The sequence below is a fragment of the Salvia hispanica genome, chromosome 4 (genome assembly GCF_029641045.1).
Source record: "Salvia hispanica isolate PSC_SH4W2 chromosome 4, Shi_PSC_v1, whole genome shotgun sequence".
In the NCBI taxonomy this organism is placed as follows: domain Eukaryota; kingdom Viridiplantae; phylum Streptophyta; class Magnoliopsida; order Lamiales; family Lamiaceae; genus Salvia; species Salvia hispanica.
The window spans coordinates 4,651,113-4,671,607 of record NC_142695.1 but is presented as its reverse complement, the minus strand read 5'-3'; the positions used below and the strand labels follow the sequence as shown (position 1 = coordinate 4,671,607).

The following is a 20,495-nucleotide window of genomic DNA, read 5'->3' as shown; positions in this document are numbered from 1 at the left end:
TTTAGCCTACTAGATGAAATTCATATAAATATATATTGTGTCATTGTCCAAGCATCTATATTATATGTAAAATAGTACTCCATATATTTGTACATAATGACTCTATGGCTGGTCAAGAAGAAAAAAGACCGATTACTAGTTAATTAGCAAAATCGCGTACTATTTTTACGAGCTACATTTCATATTTACAAGTTATAATGATATTAGTTAAAGTAATTAAAATCTCCTCTATATTTGGTATAATATTCAAACTTAGTCTACGTGTACAAATATGTATCATGCCTTTCTTTCTTTAATTTCCTTTTTATACGGAGTAAGTATATTTTAAGAATGGGAGACACTTAGAAAATATAACTAAAATACGAAAAATAAAAGACTGTATTAAATAGGAGTAATGAATAATAGTAAATAATTTATTCTTGAATATATTATCTTTATTAATATCTACATTGATTTTTAATTTTCTTAAATAGGCTCTTTTTCCTTATTCTGATACTATTATACTTAGGTGTCATTTAATTACCATTATCATATAATTATTCATTTAAGATTAATCACAATTATAACTAATTATCATACGATTATCCATGTAAAATTAAATTGTGACATTATTTTAAATAGAAAGAATTAGATTATGACGCATGATTATAAAATGATCCATGTCAGATTAAATTGTGAAATACACAGCGTACTTGCAATACATATCTTTTGGGCTGAATTTCTTTTTGATTTATAGTGAAAATATTTTTCTTGAAAAAGGTGCTCCCCTCCTTTTTCAGAAACCAGTAGCCATTTCTGCCAGCCTTAAAGAAGAAACCACCAAACACCTAAACCAAACCTTTAAAAGGTAAAATCACCAAAAATAAAACCATTTAATTCACGATTAAATAAATGTAGAATTAATTAGATTTTGTAATTGGTTCCTAATTAAAGGAAAGGAAGAGTGGCTGCCTTGTTTGGCACGTCTTTTTCTTTTTTCAGCTCTATAAATAAATGCATTGCCTTTTCACCTCCTCCTCTCCTTTTCCATTCTGTCTCTGTCTCTCTCCAATTTCAGTTTTCTGTTTCTCCATATTTCCTTTTCCTAGGGTTTCTGCCGTCGTTTGTTTTGAGGTTGATTTTCCCCTCATCTCTCTCCTTCCCACCCTCGTTTTCTGCGTTTTTTCCCTCTTTTTTTTATCTCTTGAAAATCCCATTCAATTTTTTCTTGTTTTTGACGGAGATTCTCTTGATGTTGATGATCTTTCAGGGCGCCAATTTGATTCCTCCATTGCCGTTCTGTTAATTTCAGAGAGGCATCAGGTGTGTGGTCCTTATTTATTTATTTTGTTGATTTTTTTATATACGTTTGATGCTAACATTGATTGCATATTTTGTGCCTGTGTTTCTACACAATGTCCTTAACTCATCGTTGCATCGTTCAATGCTCTTTCAATTAATATGGAATTCATGTGTTTTTCCGTTCAATAATGATCTAATCGTGTTAATCTTATTGCCTTTTTTGGTTATTTCATGTCGCAAAAAGATTTTATTTTTTTGTTAAAAATCGAGTCTTTATCACATTTTGTACATGGGTTCTTGCCCAATTTCAATTATGGTTAGCTGGCTCCAACCGTTTTGTGAATTTTGTATGGAGAGGTCTGCGAACGTGTGTGTGTTTATGGGGGGTTTCTTGATTTTGACAGAAACCATTATTTGTTTGTCTGTTGATTGTGGGAGCATGATCTTGTCGGTTGCTGTTAGATGTGGAGATATTAATCTGTTCATGTGTCTTAATCAATTGGTTATCTTTCCATTGAGATTATGAGGTTATAATTTATGTTTTGTTTAGCCTAGTTGCGTGTTAATCAACGCCACCAATAAAAACAGTATCTTTGTTTCAAGTCAAGGTGCCTGTTTGGATGCCCGTGGGGCCAAACGCACGTCTCCGAGACCGATCTCGAAAGCCCTTTTCAACTTCCATGAATGATCTTATAAATAATTACATGTTTGCATAATATTGGTAACATCATATGATCACAATTATGTTTGACTATCATTCTATTCAAAACTCTAATTTTTAAAGTCTTTTGTCCTTTTGCATTTGGCTCATTCAAGTTTGACCACACTGAAAATTATGAATATTTTTAATAGGGGTAAGGTTCTTGAGTGTTTTCGATCCTCATATGTTATTTTGTTTCACATCACATGTATGAAGCTTTTGTTGAAGTAGTGTTATAAAATGATATTTTAGGAATATGTTTATATTGATGTACCTAAAATGTCCCAATATAGCGGTGGTGAGTGGGATGCATTTAATGTTTCTTTTAGTATAAAACTATATGTTTGGGGAGGAGAGTGACTAGACAAGTCATGGAAATTAAATCATGTATGGGAATGCATAAATGTGCAAGGAGATGGCATAAAAGGCCGCCCATGTGGTTTGAAAAACATTTGCCAATTAAATTTTAGTATGCTTGAAATCTCTCTCATGGGTGGTGGGGTCTTCAGAAATTTATATATATGTTTTAGGTAGTTGTAAGTCATGTTCTTAATCTGTAGACTAAGAAGATATATAGGCTGATTCCACTTCAATATTATTTATGGCTTGCTTTAATTATTACTCTTTGTGATTATTCGGTTTTCCCAGATCCGTGGCGTTAGAAATATATTTTTACTGTGACATAATACAGCTTAACATGATTCATGTGATTGTCATGGTGGTTATCAGTTGGTGTCATTTAATATTTAATGTTTGTCCTCTTTAACTTTTGTGTGCATAGAGATCTAATTGTTGTCGTAAAAGGATACCTGGACACTGTTGTTTTCACTTTAATTAGGTATATATATGTGGGAGTTGTATCCCCAATCATTCAAACAGTTCATGGTTTTGTATTGCATTGAACTTTTGCAACTTTTTTCTTAGGTGGTTTAAACTTTTCTTATTTGTCACCTCTTGAAGCCGGATCTAATCATTAAGATTAGATAGATGCTGTAAATCAATTCGTTCGAACTATTTGCCCCTATGATGTTTTCACATACTTGGGCTTAGATTATAATTAATCTAATCCCTAGGCCAGTGCTACACGTGGCGAAATTCACTATAAGAATGTGTGGGAAGATTGAGGAGGGGAGATGCACCTATTAGTTTCATTGGGTCTGAAATCTTCATATTTATCCAGGAAGAAAATATTGTTAAACCATGTAACTGCCTAGTTTGACACTGCTTCACATAGGGGGGACGCACCGATTCGTATCTCTAGGTCTAAAATCTAATATTATCAACCGAAAGAAAATATTGACGAAATCATCATGTAACTGCCCTATTTCTATCACGTGTGAATAATTTTCTCTGGGGCGGCAGAGCGTTACAAATATCTACCATATAGGACGTACTAATAACGTATTTTCCGGTCACTTTGTAGGTCTGAGAATATATTTTTATAATTTTAACGTGTGAATTAATAGCTCGGCAACTTTATGTATCGGCAGTATTTGTATTATTCTACTTTAATGTATTTTTTTAACTTCTTTTGCCTCATTAAAAACTGTGAATGCATTGTCAAAACATGCATTTTAGATCTAAGGCAAACAGCAAACTGCAGCAAGGAAGAGCAGTTTCTGGTCAGCTCATACATTAGCAGCAACACAGTTGTTCATTGTAATCTAAAGTACTAGCTTGGGTGGTTTGTAGATGAATATCTGATTATGCTAGACACTTATTTAGCAATGATTCTATATTTTAGTTGGATCAGGTGATACACCTGGAATATTTGTTTCTCTGTTAGTTTTATTCATCTATTAACTTCATTGATTTTTCATCATTTTAGGACAACAGGCAAGTCAAGTGGTGGGATTGACTGTCTGCCTGGTGTTTGTGTATAGAGGGTCGGAGATGAGGTATCTTACGTTCAAGAAATTGCTTTTGCTGTGATTTTGTTTCTTGAAAATCTAATACTTGAATAATTTTGCAATATCACCAGATTGTGCAGAGTCTCAATTTAATGGACTATTTCCCAAGCAGCAGTTGCAAAAAGACATTAAAGCGGTGGTTTTTCATTGATAAGAGGGTTGGATAGAAGGATTTTAGTCATACATTCCAATTTTAGCGTTTGATCATCAATAAGCAAGTTCTTTAAAAAGTCACCTGGTACCGATGGATTTGAAGTCGACAAAAGGTTCTCCGGTTCTTGCGGATCCTGCACCAATAAACAAGTCTCGACTGGGGATCCATTCTAGTCTCCTGCCTTGCTCACAATCTGGGCAGTCTTTCTCTACTGCTGTCCCATCAATTCCCAGAAAAAAGCCAGGGAAGCTCGATGATGTCTGTTCCAATGGCTGGCTCGATGCTATGAAATCATCTTCCCCTCCTCGCAAGAAGGTTCTCAAGGATTTCAACTTTGCTGATTTGGTTCCCGATGATGGAGAAACTGCGTACGAGTCTTGGAAGGTAAATGCCGTCCTTTTTCAGTTACTAATAATAACATTGGCCTTTTCTTTCTTTTTATAATAACATTTCTCAATATCCTTATTTCTGTCTTGACCTCGCAGATCAGGTACCCATCAGCACTCAACTCCTTCCGGACAATAAGTACTCGTGCAAGGAATAGGAAGATAGTCGTGTTTCTGGATTATGACGGGACACTTTCCCCCATTGTGGACGACCCTGATCGTGCTTTTATGTCTGATGATGTGAGAAGTTATTTGGCATTCGATTACTGTCTTATCATACCAAGTTTCTGTCCTATCGTATAACAAAAGTAACATGTTTTTCAGATGCGGTCTGCAGTAAGGAGTGTTGCAGAGCATTTTCCAACAGCCATCATCAGCGGAAGAAGCCGTGACATGGTAGATATACAAACTTATAATAAATCTGAACAATTAAAATCTTATGATCTCACAAGCTGAATTGTTAATATCGTTCGATTAAGCATAACTCTAATTAAACGCGGTTCTTCCATTTGAAGGTCTTCAAACTGGTAGGACTAACCGAACTCTACTATGCCGGTAGTCATGGAATGGACATCATATTCCCGGGCAGGGACATTGTGTCGAGAAACAATGTAAATTGTGTTAAGTCAACTGACAACGAGGTAATTGTGTGTTTTAGCGTGAATGGCATCATCATCTCTCTCGTCTAATATCACCTTTTTGCCTTACTAATCATTCCGTTATGTGCAGGGCAAGGAGATTAATCTATTCCAGCCTGCTAGGGAATTTTTACCTATGATTGATGAGGTGTGCAATTTTGTACTTTGCGACAAAGCTATATGGAGAAACATCTTTTAAGAATCGTTGGTGATCTTGTTTGTTGATTTTTCGTTGCAGGTTTTTGCTAAACTTGTTGAGACTTGTAAAGACATAAAAGGCGCAAAAGTGGAGAACCACAAATTTTGTGCCTCTGTACATTATCGCAATGTGGATCAGGAGGTGAGCATCGATGTTTTGCTATCGCCCCTGTGATTTACAAAATTTCCGAGTTTGTAGTGATATTTGTGTTTTTTTTTTTTCATTCTGAATTCCAGAGTTGGCATATAATTGCACAATATGTTCATGACATTCTGAAAGACTATCCGAGATTGCGACTAACTCATGGACGAAAGGTAACACTTTCGGGATTATTCATGCACAAGCATTAGTTTGGAGATCAAAATTCTTATGCTATTTTATATTTCTACAGGTTTTAGAGATTCGTCCTGTTATTAACTGGGATAAGGGAAAGGCAGTTGAATTTCTTCTTGAATCTCTAGGTCAGTTACATTCAAAATAATAGACACGCGCATATATATAATAGGGAGAACTCGTGCACTGGACTTATAAAGCAACTGTATTGAACGTTCAGTGGTACATGATTTGCATATTGATCAACGGAACATGGCATTGCAGGGTTTAGCAACTGTGATGATGTGCTCCCCATTTACATCGGAGATGACAGAACTGATGAAGATGCATTCAAGGTAGCAAAGAACACACGCACGTGCACACACGTTAAAACTATTTTCGATTTGGTCATCTAGTTGGGATTGTATCCTGATTTGGAAACAAACTTTCTTCTTCTGTAGGTTCTGAAGAAAAGGAATTGTGGCTACGGAATCCTTGTATCTGCTGTCACGAAAGAGAGCAATGCTTTCTTTTCTCTCAAGGACACTTCCGAGGTATGACATCATATCACTAATACTCTTCATCGTTTCCATTCATGGATCGAGTTTCTGAGACCTTGGAAAATCTCGTTCAGGTTCAAGATTTCCTCGAATCCCTGGTGAAAATGGCACAAGGTGATGCAAGGAAAAACGGAACGAGCAGGAAATCATCCGAATAAGATATGAAAAAAACTAGGCCTTTCCATAATTCTACAGCAAAATGGAAGGCTGTGAAAATGTTGAGCATTTGGTTTTTGCTGGATATAAGTCCTCTTTCTTTGCATGTAATCATCTATTGCATTAAATAATTTTCTCTTACAGTATAGTAAAGCTTTAATCCTATTCTATTTATTAATTTTCTGGGACAAACAAGGGGGGCTTTTCCTACCTCCTTTACATAGCAATGCTACCATTACAATTTGATTTTGTCTATCTTATCTGTAAATGATAAGTAAGTATTTGATAATTGTACAAAAAGTTGCTGCAATATATCGTTTGATAATGGAATGGAAATTGGATTATTGGCATCTGAGTTTTGTGATTTCCATATTTCCTATTGATGATCTGTTGTTCCACCTACGTTTCTGAATAATTTGTGATACACAACATTCGGTAATCCAAATTTTATTTTAAACTACGAAATTATACTTCCTTTGTTCCAAGGTACTTAGTAGCATTATTTCTTTTTGGATTCTTCTAACTAGTCATTTTTTTTTTTGGTAAAAATATTATCTTTTTTTATTTTATTTTCTATATTTCTTTATTCTATCTACTTTAACATGTACATTAAATTAATTTTGTAAATCCAATGTCTCAAAGAAATGTCTCATTTGCCGTTGGACGGATGGAGTTAGTGTAACGTGAGATTTATTACTTAAAGTAATGATAAAAATAAATAGTAAAATTAAATAGATTTGTTATTGATGAACAAAGAAATGTCTCATTTGCCGTTGGACGGATGGAGTTAGTGTAACGTGAGATTTATTACTTAAAGTAATGATAAAAATAAATAGTAAAATTAAATAGATTTGTTATTGATGAACAGATCAAAATGTCAAGATGATTATTGATGGATAGATGTACTTTCTATAAATGTGTGTGGAAGAGTTGTTTAATATCGAGATCAAAACCACTACTACAATTTTTAATCTTGAACAAATTTTAAAAAGATAACAATGCTCTAATTCGAACAATGCCTAAATTGTCAATACCTTATGCCCCTTCCTATTCAATTGGCTTTATAAGGCTTTCCGTCAAAGCCTTCTTCCTTGATGAATTCAGAAACAAATTGGAAAAACTTAACGATTTTCAGATAACGTAAGGGGAAATTAGCTGTGAGGGGAGGGGTTGGTTAGGTAGAAAAAAAAGAACCCACAATTTTTTTGAGGGATGGGTGCGCTCTCCTGCGCGTGCGCACACACAAGTACTGGTCGCAACTTGCAAGGGATGGTGTCCAAAGTTTGACTGTACGGGGAGGTAAAGCAAAACAAAACGAGGGCGCTCAAACAACACCAAACTCCATGTACGCTACTACAAGTTCGACAACAAACACGATATAATTAATGCATAGCGTAGACACTATAACTTGGATGTTCTTTATAATAATCCTTATTTAACGGTTCCGTCAAAACATATTGTATAGTACTAGAAGCTAACACACTTAATGTGTAGGACTAAATAGATATTTTGTCCAAATATATGGGACTAATTTTGAACTTTAAAACGGAGAACCAAAATATATTGCTTAGGACCAAAAGCTGACATACTTGATGTATGGAATCAAAAAGCTTTTTAAGAAAATGTATAAGATCAATTTTGGACTTTAGTAATTAATTAATTATAGCTTATTTTCATACTCCTCTCCAACTTGTTACGCAACAGTACTACTAGTATATAGTATATGGAATATAATTCTCAACAATGAATCTTATATTGAGAGTAATAAGAAAATTCCCCCCTATTGACTAGTTACAATGTGAAAGAAAACAAACCATATCAAAATAGTATACATGTGAAATAGAATTCTCTACAATGAATCTTAATTTGAGAGTAACAAACCATAGTAATATAGTGTATAGCGTATTATATAGAACTCATTACAACGAATCGTAGCTTGAGAGTAACAAGAAAATTCCTCCTTATTGACTAGTTAAAACGTGAAAGAAATCAAACCATACCATATCAAAATAGTAGTATATGAAATAGAAATCGCTACCATAAATCTTACTATTTCGAGAGTAACAAGAATTTAAATTCCCCCCTATTGACTAGTTAAAACGTGTAAGAAAACAAAATGTGATTCTAATATCATGTCAATATTTTCATCCACAATCTTCCACGCCACGACCATTTCCCTGGCCTCATGCCTTCTCTCTCTAGATGAATTTTCAATCCACATAAACACATCTCCGCAACACAATTCTCGGGAATTTCGTGATTAATATAAAGCAAGTCTCTTGCAAACTTAAAATTTATTTTCACAATAAAGAAAAAAAAAGATTACATTCCCATGCAAAATATGTCTATCCCCAATCCATCTTTCCATCCCAACGATGAGCTATCACAGGTGACCGTCGAAGCCCCGTCCGCCCCATTGCTCGTCCGCCGCCCCTCCAAGGATCGGGAGGAGCTCCGGCGCCAACCGTCCACGGTGATCCTCCTGTGTATGGTAGGGCTGTTGGGCGTCGGACTGTTTCTTGTGGTCAGATCATCGACACGTGGCTATGATGAAAGCCCGAAGCCAGCCCCCGCGGCGCCGGGCGGCCGAGGGGTGAGGGAAGGTGTGTCGGCCAAGAGTGGGCCAAAGTTGGGACCTGCATATCCATGGACTTCTAGGTTGTTGGCATGGCAAAGAACTGCCTACCATTTTCAGCCTAAGAAGAATTGGATGAATGGTGAGATTTGTTTTTCACTTCTTTTCCTAATTTTCTATGTAGTGACTTCTTGTTAGTGTGTATAAATCCCCTTATTTTTCATGCTTTAATTTAATCAAGGAAATATTTTCCTTCATTACTACATAATTTCCATTTCAGTTTTTCTAATCATGTTCATATTATTTGTCTTGAATTTTGGGGGTTCGTGATTGCGTTGGTGGAATTTGGCATGTCTCAACTCAGATCCAAATGGTAAGTCCATTTATTTCTGTACCACATAAATTTGTTTCTATTTAGTGATAGTGTAAATATTTTTGTATATACCTCAAATGACATTTATGTACTCCTAATTAACATTTGGACTTGCAAATCGAAAATAGTGAAAACATGCATGGCCATATAATCTTAATAATTTATTTAAAATATAACCATAAACATGCATTAGATCTTATATGATACAAATCGTGCATACCTCATATGCCTACATAATACTAATAAATTCAAAAATCAGTTTTTTTACTATCAACCTTAGTCATAGACAAATAGTGTTGAATAATAACCAATTATATTAACTAACCCTGATATAATATAGGTCCATTGTTCTATAAGGGATGGTACCATTTCTTCTACCAATACAATCCATACGGCGCCGTATGGGGCAACATTGTTTGGGGCCACGCAGTTTCATCCGATCTCATAAACTGGCGCCACCTCCCCATCGCCATGATCCCGGATCAATGGTACGACATCAACGGCGTTTGGACCGGGTCCGCCACCTTCCTCGATGATGGCAAATTGATCATGCTCTACACGGGGGCCACCAACGAGTCGGTCCAGGTCCAAAATCTCGCGTACCCGGCCGACTCTTCCGACCCCTTCCTCATTGACTGGGTCAAGTACTCAGGCAACCCGGTCCTGGTCCCACCACCTGGCATTGACATTAAGGACTTTCGGGACCCCACCACCGCCTGGAAGACCGCAGAAGGAAAGTGGCGCATCGCTATTGGCTCTAAGATTAAAAAGACCGGCATGACATTGGTCTACGAGACCAAGGACTTTGCAAGATACGAGCTCCTTCACGACGTGCTCCATGCAGTGCCCCGTACGGGCATGTGGGAGTGCGTTGACTTTTACCCGGTTTCCACCACCGAAGAAAGAGGGCTTGACACGTCGGTCATCGGCCCTAAAGTGAAGCACATTGTCAAAACTAGCCTCGATGATGATAGAAATGACTATTATGCCATTGGAACTTATGATACCAAGGATGGAACTTGGTCGCCCGAAAACCCTAAATTCGATGCCGGTATCGGACTGAGGTACGATTATGGAATTTTCTACGCATCGAAGACGTTTTACGATCAAGATAAAGAGAGGAGAGTTTTGTGGGGTTGGGTCAAAGAAACGGATAGTGAAGAGGCCGACATAAAGAAGGGTTGGGCTTCACTTCAGGTACTTATACTTACCAACTTATAACATAGTAGTAATAACTAATAATAATGTGTTTTGATACATACAAAAATTTTACTTAAACTTCACTAACTCATCATTATGTTGATGTATATAGGCTATTCCAAGGACAGTTGTATACGACAAGAAAACAGGCACCAATCTCTTGCAATGGCCGGTGAAGGAGGTCGAGACACTGCGAATGGACAAGAAGGTTTTCGACATGGAGGCCAACGCAGGTGTTGTCGTGCCACTCGACGTGGGCCCCACGTCTCAGGTCAAAACACTCTATAGTATTTTATCTATCTAAATTTTTGTTAAAAGAAAATGACACAAGTCACACAACACATAAAAACCAATGCATCTTGGCAATTTTTTTTTGCAGCTAGACATTGTGGCAGAGTTCGAAATAGACGAGGAGGCCATGAAGAAGGCAGACGGCAGCGGCAATGAGTATGAATGCTCCAGGAGTGGCGGCGCAGCCTCGAGAGGCGCATTAGGACCATTCGGCTTGGTGGTTCTCGCTAATGAAGGCCTAACCGAACTCTCTCCCATTTATTTCTACATCTACAAGAATGAAAAGGGAAACTTCCAGACATTCTTCTGTGCTGATCACTCAAGGTCTAGAAACTTCTACAACTTTCTTCACTATAAAAAACAAATCTCTTCTAAAATTAATGCACGGGAATGTGTGTGTCTCAGGTCGTCTGAGGCAACTGATGTGAGCAAAGCAATCTATGGAAGCACTGTCCCTGTGCTTGAAGGCGAAAAATTGTCTATGAGAATCATGGTAAATACTTATAACTATTGTCATTTTTAATTTGTTTAAATGATTAAATGAAAATTGATGGGGAAAATGAATTTGTGGTGCAGATTGATCATTCGATTGTTGAGAGCTTCGCGCAAGGGGGGAGAACGTGCATCACGTCGCGCGTGTATCCAACGAAGGCTTTGGGCAACGAAGCGCAGATTATGCTGTTTAACAATGCTACTGATGTGAATGTTACTGCTTCGTTGCAGATATGGCAGATGGGATCTTCTGCGTTCAGAAACGGTGCCGTTTTCTGCGTGCATGCGCTTGTTGTTTTCGTCGTTTCGATTATTTTGTAGGTGGTTTTGAGTATTTTTTTTGTTAGCTCCATTTGTGGAGGGAAAATTTATGCAAAAAGATGGACTTGAGAATTTGTAGGGAGGGAATAAGAGGCGGGAATGAGGCAATAAAAATGTTTATTTATGTAAAGATTGTTTTGTCATAAGCTTGAAATACTAAAGAGCATTATCACATGGAGCTTGAATGACAGTAACCAACTTCTAAGCATCGACTCTTCTTCAGCATGACTTTTGAATTTTAAGCATGCAATAGTCTGAAGTTGAGTGACATCATCTGAATTTCTTAGTTATAATAATATTGCAAACATCACATTTTACTTTGACGGTGGGTACTTCCTCTGTCGGTCGTTAATTGGCAGTAATTTATTTAGGGAAATACTGTTGTTATAAAAAAATAAATTTTTAGATATAGAATTTATAGTGGATTTTTATTTTTAATCAAAAATATTTTTAACAAATATATCCATGGGTTAAATAGAAACTGATGTTGGAGCTAAGTTCCATGATTTGTGGGGAAGATACAATTTTAACGGTTAAAGTTACAATCTATCAAGTGAGAACTTACATATGTACGCATGCATATTGATTATTGAAACTGTTTCATTAATTTGTATGTATAATTAATATAATGTGGGGTAACTAATTTTAATCCTTTTAAGAGAATTAGTGGGCTGAATTGGCCACAACGTGGCCGGATAATAGCATAATGGTCATCAATGAAGGCTTCATTGTCAATTACTCGTAGTCTCGACAAAGACGTACACATGTAAGGATGTATGTATGGAGATAACGCTAAATTGTATAGTAAGTAAAATTACTCTCCTCCCCCGATAAAAAATTGATATAGTAGTACTTTTTTTTTTGGTTCAGGTCTTAAAATTAGTTCATTTTTATTTTTGGTACGTTTCTCATCATTCTTCACTAATAATATTTCAATTACTTTTTCTTTTGATTGAACACATGTCGTCCCAAAAATTTCTATTTTTATGGACAGAATGAGTGTCAATTAATAAAATCTAGCTAAATTAATAAATCAAAAAATAATGCTTTCAGGAATTGCTCATAGAAGTGAAACAGGACAGATTGCACCATAGTCCATAGGCATTTCTTTTAAATAACCGCGTACTTGTAAACACAATAATTTAGGAATCAATTTTAAAGTTAAACTCTTAACAAAAATAGCATAATCATTGAAATTTTGGATAGCGCACAGAGTTAAACGAGATATAGAAGACTTCTCATTATAGCAATGAAAATTAGTATATCCCTAATTCCCTATAGATAAAAATGTGAAAATTTTATCACTCAAACACAATGTAATTAAACTACCCAAATCTTAGTTCCACTGTTACTCAAATTTATGATTTTGTGTAACAATGTAGGACTCCCTCCGTCCCAAGGTATTAGATCAACTTTCCTTTTTGGGATGTCCCAACATATTAGACTCATTTCCTTTTTTAGCAAAAAGCATCTATCTTATTTTATTCTCCACCTACTTTTTTCTCTCTTCTCTCCCCTACTTTTTCCCTCTCTCATACTTTACTCTCTCCACTTTAATTATTTAAATATCAATTCCTTAAATCATGTGCCCAAAAGAAGTGAGTTTAATACTCCGGGACGGAGGAAGTAATTAATATTGTTACATGCTGTAAATTCGTGTATTAAGTTTTAGGGGTATTACATTAAATTTTTGGTGTACCGTATTAAAGTAAAATTACCATTATAGTGTCGCATCGCATTCATCCTAAATCTCATTAAAACTGTCAAATTAGGGATCTTAATGATGATAAAAATACCCAATTAAAGTATCTAACCGTCATGAGCATTTAGTCCACTCCACCTCCCTAGTCATAGAGTATCTAACTCAATTTAATACTCCATTTATTTGCGGTTAAAATTGAAAAAAGAAATTCAAAATTTATGGCCCTCGATTCCCATCCCATCATCACCCCAATGTGCGCACACAATAATTGCATTTAAGTGTGGTGGAGCCTTCATCTACACATCAATAAACGAAAGATACGCGTGGAATCCAGTGTTGTTTATGAACTGTCATTTGCTTTGACAATTCTACCCCTCTCCCTGTCACGTGCACACGCATTGTATACCCCTGTGTGTATTGTATTTTAGGGGGCTGAGGTTGAACGGTGCCTTTTTTCCATTTCTTCACACGCTGTGGGGACCGACACCCATTTCTTCACCTCACCACAGCCAACGCATACACAACCAATCCCAATTTAAACTGTAGTAGATAAAGAGCCGTTTCTCCCTACTCCTATATTTAATTTTTGAAACACTCTCTTCATCTCTGTAGTGTGTCATTATTGTCTCTTTTCTGTGTAACTTTCTCTTGAGACCCTTTCTCCTCCAATTGATAATGTAAAACGCAGCAACCAAAAAAAGCAAGCAAAAAGTGGGCTTTTCCCCCCTTCTTCGATTGTTTTCTTTGATTTTAACAAGTCTTGTTGTCGAGCTACGGAGCATGGCTGGTTTCTGCAGTTTCTCTCTTTTGGCTCTCAGTGTCTGCTTGCTGCTGGGCTCTTCTTTTGCTGATGATCCATATGTTAACTTTGAGTTCGAGGTTTCGTACATTACTGCTTCCCCACTTGGTGTTCCTCAGCAGGTATACTTCTTTTTAAGTTCGTTTTCCCCATTTTGCTACAATGGGCTTGTTTGTAATGTAGTTTTTGTTAATGGGTTTGCTTTATTTTACTGAAAGCTTGAATCTTTAGCTTCAGATCTGGGAATGTGGGTGGAGAACCCCATTTTGCTACAATGGGCATGTTTATACTGTAGTTTTTGTTAATGGGTTTGCTTTATAGTTCTCAAAGCTTGAATCTTTAGCTTCAGATCTAGCAATGTGGATGAGGAACTATTGTTTTGTTGCTAATTTTTAGTAAAGATTCAAACTTTATGCCCACTAGTTGAAGCGTAGATCTAGGTTTGATGCTGATGTGATTTTGAAGAGTTAAGACTTAAGATTCCTTGACTGAAATGCAATGTGCTGCTGCAGGTAATTGCTGTGAATAAAAAGTTTCCTGGTCCCACAATCAATATAACAACCAACAACAATGTTGTTGTCAATGTGAGAAACAAACTAGATGAGAACCTCTTAATGCATTGGTAAGTTTGTGAAAATTATTCTCACTTTGAGATTTCTTGTGAAAAGCTTGTCACATTATTCAATGGTGATAACATGTGATTTGTGTTGAGTGAATTTAGGTCTGGGATTCAGCAGAGGAGGAGTTCTTGGCAGGATGGGCTGCTGGGCACGAATTGCCCCATCCCACCAAAGTGGAACTGGACTTACCAGTTTCAGGTCAAGGACCAAGTTGGGAGCTTCTACTACTTCCCTTCACTCAACTTCCAGAAGGCATCAGGAGGTTTTGGGAGCATCATTGTGAATAATAGGGCGATTATTCCTATCCCTTTTGACACCCCTTATGGGGATATCACCATTGTGATAGGTGACTGGTACATCCAGAATCATACGGTGAGTGCTTCTCTCATGGTATAAGAATTAGGATTGTGAAGAAGTTTGTGTGTTATGTTCTAGCTTTATTCATGATATTTGGTTTGTGTTTTAGGCGCTGAGGAAGACCCTCAATGCTGGAAAAGATCTTGGGATGCCAGATGGGGTCCTGATTAATGGAAAAGGACCTTATAGGTATAATGATACTCTTGTCCCTGCCGGCATTGACTATGAAACACTTTCAGTGGAACCAGGTGAGTTTTTAAGATGGTGGTTGTGTATCACATGTCTGTTTTGCCACTTTTGAAGTCTCTGTTTACTCAGAAAGAACTGCTATTATTGGAAAATGGAACTTTCTCAATCACATGGAAAATGCTTAGCAAGATATGGAAATATCTAGTACGTTAATACACAAAGTTCACATGAAGCTCCTTAAAACCAAAGTCAATGCCAAAATTATGTGTGTCCTTCAAATGTGTGTCACAACGATGTTAAGCATATACTACTTAGTATTTTGTAAAGAAAAGTTTGAACATATAATGATTTTCCGTACTTCTTTTTCACTTGCTCTTTTTCTTCACCTTCTATTAATAGCTAGCGAATACATGTGCATACCAGAATCTTGTGAAAAGGAAGCAGCTCCTGTTTTCAATGTGGCAGTTTTGCTTCTTATTCTGTCTATTGGAGAGCTAATGCTATGATTTTTTGCAGGCAAGACCTATCGGCTCCGTGTCAGCAATGTTGGAATTTCAACTAGTTTAAATTTCAGAATTCAGAACCATAACTTGCTCTTAGCAGAAAGTGAGGGTTCATATACAGTACAGCAGAACTACACTAGCTTAGACATACATGTCGGACAATCATACTCCTTTCTGGTGACCATGGATCAAAATGCAAGCAGTGATTACTATATTGTTGCTAGTGCAAGGTTTGTCAACGAGACCATATGGCAGAGAGTCACTGGTGTTGGCATCTTGCATTACTCAAATTCCAAAGGAAAGGCATCTGGTCCACTTCCTGCCGGACCACAAGACCAATTTGATAAGACATATTCAATGAATCAGGCGAGATCTATTAGGTATCAAGCAATAATTTGTTTCTTGAGCTTCACGTATCCAATGTCCAACATCTTTATCCACAAAAGCTCATCTTTTGCTGTGATTACGCAGGTGGAATGTGACTGCTAGTGGTGCTCGCCCAAATCCTCAAGGTTCCTTTAGATATGGTTCAATCAATGTGACCGATGTGTATGTTCTCAGGAACAAGCCTCCGGTCACGATTGATGGGAAAAGACGAACCACATTAAGTGGGATTTCCTTTGTTAATCCTGCAACACCAATCAGACTTGCAGATGAGTTCAAGGTGAAGGGAGTATACAAGCTAGACTTCCCTACCAAGCCGATTACGGGGCCACCTCGGATGGAAACATCAGTTATCAATGGCACGTACAGGGGATTTATGGAAGTGATACTTCAGAACAACGACACCAAGGTTCAAACATATCACATGAGTGGATATGCCTTTTTTGTAGTGGGGTATGTACAGTACAGCTCCCTTCTCACTACTGCACATCATATATTTTATATGAAATTGAGATATGTTAGGTTATATATGGTCTAATCTTGCAATCTTGGTCGTTTATCCGCAGTATGGACTATGGTGAATGGACAGAGAATAGTAGGGGTACATACAATAAGTGGGATGGTATTGCTAGAAGCACAGCACAGGTACATACTTTTTGGCGTCTCTCTCTACATATATATGAAACACGAGTCCTTTTGCATGTATTATTATCTTCACAGACAATAAAGGAGACGAGCCTTCCTTAATATCTCATACATTGCAGCAATCATGACCTCATTTTTCCTACAATGTTTAGGTATATCCTGGAGCATGGACAGCAATTCTGATCTCCATGGACAATGTCGGAGTCTGGAATCTGAGAACTGAAAACCTCGACTCCTGGTATCTAGGACAGGAAACGTACGTGAGGGTGGTGAATCCAGAGCCAAATAACAAGACCGAGTTCCCAATGCCAGATAATGCCCTCTTCTGTGGTGCACTAAGCAGTAAGCAGAAGTATGTTCCGTCCTCAACCATTGTCTCGTACAATCTCTCACCTTCTTATCATTTTGTTGGTCGTTTCTAACTTGATCTGCTCGACATATGCAGGCCACAGGATATTTCCTCTGCAGGTAGCATGGAGAAGTGGTTGGCCGGCTTCATACTGATGATCTCTGCGCTGTTTTCAGCGTTTGCCTGAGAAGTTCTTCGTTGGCGCCTCGTTTGTTGCTGTCTGCGGGGGAGCCTGGCCTTTGGTTTTGAGAACTGTTATTGTGATTTCATGCTGTGATTCTAGTAATTGTTGATAGGAATTTTAAGACATTTTAACCTCTCTTTTTTTCTTCTTTTTCAATATTCTATTGCCGGCTGTAGTATTATTATATGCTCCCGGAGTCTTTGTTTAAACTGTGTGGATTCATTATCATTCTTTTATCACTTTAATTTAACTCGATGTAATGAAGATTCATCAAATTTTCTTACATTTATATGTTCTTTAGCTTTAGCAATTCACAAATCACAATATGCTTGCTTACTCCATTTGTCCAGCTATTCTTATTTTAATGTGTACAAATAATCCTACTTCTAGGTATTAGAAAACAATCTGGGCTCGTAGACAGTTAAGACTGTTTTTTTCATAGAACAATCTTTCTTTATAAAATAGTACTCCCTCCGTCCTAGATAGTTTATCTCACTTTGATCGGCACGAGTTTTAAGAAATGTAATGAAGAGTGAGTTGAAAAAGTTAGAGGCATGTGTCCTATTTTTCTATATTAGTTTTATAATAAAATGTGAGTAGGAATGAGTTAGTGGAATATGAGGTCAACTACCAAAAATGGTAAAAAAAAAATGAATGAGACAAACTATGTGGGAGTCGGACAGACCAAAATGAAAAAATGGGACAAACTATTTTGGACGGAGGGAGTAATAATTTAAATCATGATTTTTGGACAAATTCTTTAGTCCCATAAGGTTTCAAATTGAAATATCAATCCACGAAGTTCCCTCAATTGTCAGATTCCTCTATAATTAACCCCTAACGTTATTTATTATGACTTGTGAGATTGGAAATTTGGAAGCAAGACAATTTTTGATGATATATTGCATGTGAGATAGGGACATATTAGTTTGCAAAATTGAATCTTTACAGCCAAGATGGCCAACCTGTCATCATATATTTCTTTCTTTTTTACCAACTTCATAATGTATTCATGTGGCTGGTCTGATAGATCTGCACATTGATTTATTCCTTCAGCCACAAGTATGAGTTTATATTATATACATTTCTCACAAATGTGTTATCTGGCAATGGGTCATTATCAATGCCCATGGGACAACTGGTGCCATGCATACTTGTTTTGTCTCTAGTTAATTGACATTCTATTTTGTCCCACACATGGAGTTATTAAAAAATATTACTATTAGACTATTTCTATATTTTTTTCTTATTGATTTGTCGGTTAAGATTCAGGCTACCTTTATAAGTTTTAAGTATTTCACACTTTATGTGTACACTTTGCCTGGATTGATTATGTCTTTTAGTCACACCACACTTCAGCATCTTAATCTATTAGTTGAAGTGAAATCATCTTATCATATGAGATGGACTTTGCCCATTAACCTAAACTGATACACCTGAAATAAGAGATGAGATGCTACTTCAAATTAGATCATTTAAATTTGAATAACATCATTTTATGGGTATATAATCTATTTGTATATATAGGAATTGTAATGTTGTTTCATTCTATAATTGTGGACCGACTCACATAGCTTGCCAAATTTAGCAGATTTGAGTTGGAAATTTAACCCATTAAATGTATAGCCCAATGAGTTTGTACCCAATTAGCCCGCAATATAAATAGAGTTGACTCGAATCCTAATAGATTAACCTTAATTGCAACTATTGTCTATTCTTCTGCCTTGTTTTGCATTGATTCGATACTTCGTCAATAACTTGAATAACATGAATAACGACACATGTAATAGTAAAATAAATTTAACCTTCTAACTTATATTCCATCCGTTCCACAAGAATATGCATTGTTTTCTTTTTAGTCCGTCCCACAAGAATATACACTTTCCAATTTTAGAAACTTTTTTTTATCTCTAATGAGGTGGGACTCATTCCCCACTAACAATAGTTTAATTACTTTTTCTCTTTATATCTCTCATACTTTACCAATTTTGCATTAAACCTCGTGCCGAACCCAAAATGCATATTCTTTGAGGAAGGAGGAAGTAGTATTTAATACTCCCTTTGTCTCTTAAAAATAAAAATTCTTTCTTTTTTGGTCCGCCCCTAAAAATAAAAACTTTCATTTTAAAGAAATTTCTCCCTCTAATGAGGTAGGAATAATTTTCCACTAACACTCTTTTTTTTTCCTCTCTATCTTACTTTATCAATTTTACGTTAAAACTCGCGTCGTTTCAAGTTTACTTTGTAGTTCATATATACATTTTATACAAGAAAGCCCATTTCCAAGACGATTTGAAATGTTAAAAATCTTGACCACTACTCTAAAGCACCTTTCTGTTTAATACTAATATCCTCAATTCCTATGTTCCCTTTTTGCAGTCAATTACTATTTTCTAACATATAAACATGTATCATCAATTGTTTTAGCAATAGCAAACTAACAATAAAATACAATTTTAAATTTCAATACACCCGAGTATTCAGCTGTTAACCTTTACCCAATAAGTTCTATATTGACCATGTTATTTAGATGCAGAGGCAATTATTTAGTAGTTAAACAAACTTAATCAAGTCAACAATTCGTTATATCGGGAATTCAGGATGCATACTTTTTTATTATCAAATTCTAATTTTTCTTACCAAAACTCATTTCCACCACATATTGAACCTAGGACTGCCTAATATGCCCCCGCGTGAGGCCCGATCATATCATATAATATTTCCACCGCGTATGGACTGATTGAATAAGCCGCAACATTGCGCATTGATACATGTACCACCTGGCCTTATAGCTCATGGGGCAATTCATCATCATATATCATGAACCGCCTGGCCTTATTGCCCCATGAGTGAACATGGTGCACCCACATACTTATACCACCTGGCCGTATAGCTCATAGGGCAAATCATCAAATGTCATAAACCGCCTGGCCTTATAGCCACATGAGCAGATATGGTGCACAGAGCATATTATTGCCACCGCGCGTGGCCTGATCGTAACGTGACATACTCATTATTCGACATCAACCAAGCACGTGTTGACACGTAAATCCGATCTCATTCTCAATTCATTAATCAAATCATTCATTACCATATTTCATCTAATATTTTCATATTTTATACCTCATGTCCAACTATGCCAACATATAGCAAATGCATAAATAATCAAACAGAAATCATATGCTTACGATTAACACATAGTAGCATATAGCACC

General features: G+C 36.4%; 3 protein-coding genes across 3 annotated transcripts; all 3 read left to right on the top strand.

Moving 5' to 3' along the window:
• Window positions 1–1,135: 1,135 nt before the first annotated feature.
• On the top strand, window positions 1,136–6,648 carry LOC148927102 (putative trehalose-phosphate phosphatase F). The gene is made up of 13 exons (XM_089056150.1): window positions 1,136–1,302; window positions 3,810–3,879; window positions 3,963–4,429; window positions 4,531–4,671; window positions 4,756–4,827; window positions 4,947–5,072; window positions 5,161–5,217; window positions 5,308–5,409; window positions 5,505–5,582; window positions 5,660–5,729; window positions 5,866–5,936; window positions 6,042–6,134; window positions 6,215–6,648. Exons 3-13 carry the CDS (start codon window positions 4,136–4,138, stop codon window positions 6,296–6,298), a joined length of 1,188 nt encoding a protein of 395 aa, XP_088912276.1. The 5' UTR covers window positions 1,136–1,302; window positions 3,810–3,879; window positions 3,963–4,135; the 3' UTR covers window positions 6,299–6,648.
• A 1,942-nt stretch (window positions 6,649–8,590) lies between these two features.
• Window positions 8,591–11,678, top strand: LOC148927101 (acid beta-fructofuranosidase 2, vacuolar-like). Its single transcript, XM_089056151.1, has 7 exons — window positions 8,591–9,013; window positions 9,236–9,244; window positions 9,585–10,441; window positions 10,557–10,715; window positions 10,824–11,059; window positions 11,141–11,228; window positions 11,312–11,678. The coding sequence occupies exons 1-7, from the start codon at window positions 8,629–8,631 to the stop codon at window positions 11,546–11,548; spliced, it is 1,971 nt and encodes a 656-aa protein (XP_088912277.1). The 5' UTR covers window positions 8,591–8,628; the 3' UTR covers window positions 11,549–11,678.
• Window positions 11,679–13,766: 2,088 nt separating this feature from the next.
• LOC148927100 (monocopper oxidase-like protein SKU5) lies at window positions 13,767–17,576 on the top strand. The gene is made up of 9 exons (XM_089057280.1): window positions 13,767–14,171; window positions 14,562–14,671; window positions 14,771–15,041; window positions 15,136–15,274; window positions 15,732–16,098; window positions 16,190–16,555; window positions 16,669–16,747; window positions 16,900–17,099; window positions 17,193–17,576. Exons 1-9 carry the CDS (start codon window positions 14,031–14,033, stop codon window positions 17,281–17,283), a joined length of 1,764 nt encoding a protein of 587 aa, XP_088913406.1. The 5' UTR covers window positions 13,767–14,030; the 3' UTR covers window positions 17,284–17,576.
• Window positions 17,577–20,495: the final 2,919 nt, after the last annotated feature.

Bases quoted from the DNA above. Each gene is read 5' to 3' on its own strand.
- LOC148927102 (XM_089056150.1), top strand. From the start codon at position 4,136: ATGGATTTGAAGTCGACAAAAGGTTCTCCGGTTCTTGCGGATCCTGCA. The intron at 4,828-4,946 runs GTAGATATACAA...TTCCATTTGAAG, and splicing joins GCGGAAGAAGCCGTGACATG to GTCTTCAAACTGGTAGGACT. The intron at 5,410-5,504 runs GTGAGCATCGAT...TCTGAATTCCAG, and splicing joins ATCGCAATGTGGATCAGGAG to AGTTGGCATATAATTGCACA.
- LOC148927101 (XM_089056151.1), top strand. From the start codon at position 8,629: ATGCAAAATATGTCTATCCCCAATCCATCTTTCCATCCCAACGATGAG. The intron at 10,442-10,556 runs GTACTTATACTT...TGATGTATATAG, and splicing joins AGGGTTGGGCTTCACTTCAG to GCTATTCCAAGGACAGTTGT. The intron at 11,229-11,311 runs GTAAATACTTAT...TTTGTGGTGCAG, and splicing joins AATTGTCTATGAGAATCATG to ATTGATCATTCGATTGTTGA.
- LOC148927100 (XM_089057280.1), top strand. From the start codon at position 14,031: ATGGCTGGTTTCTGCAGTTTCTCTCTTTTGGCTCTCAGTGTCTGCTTG. The intron at 14,672-14,770 runs GTAAGTTTGTGA...GAGTGAATTTAG, and splicing joins GAGAACCTCTTAATGCATTG to GTCTGGGATTCAGCAGAGGA. The intron at 15,275-15,731 runs GTGAGTTTTTAA...GATTTTTTGCAG, and splicing joins AACACTTTCAGTGGAACCAG to GCAAGACCTATCGGCTCCGT.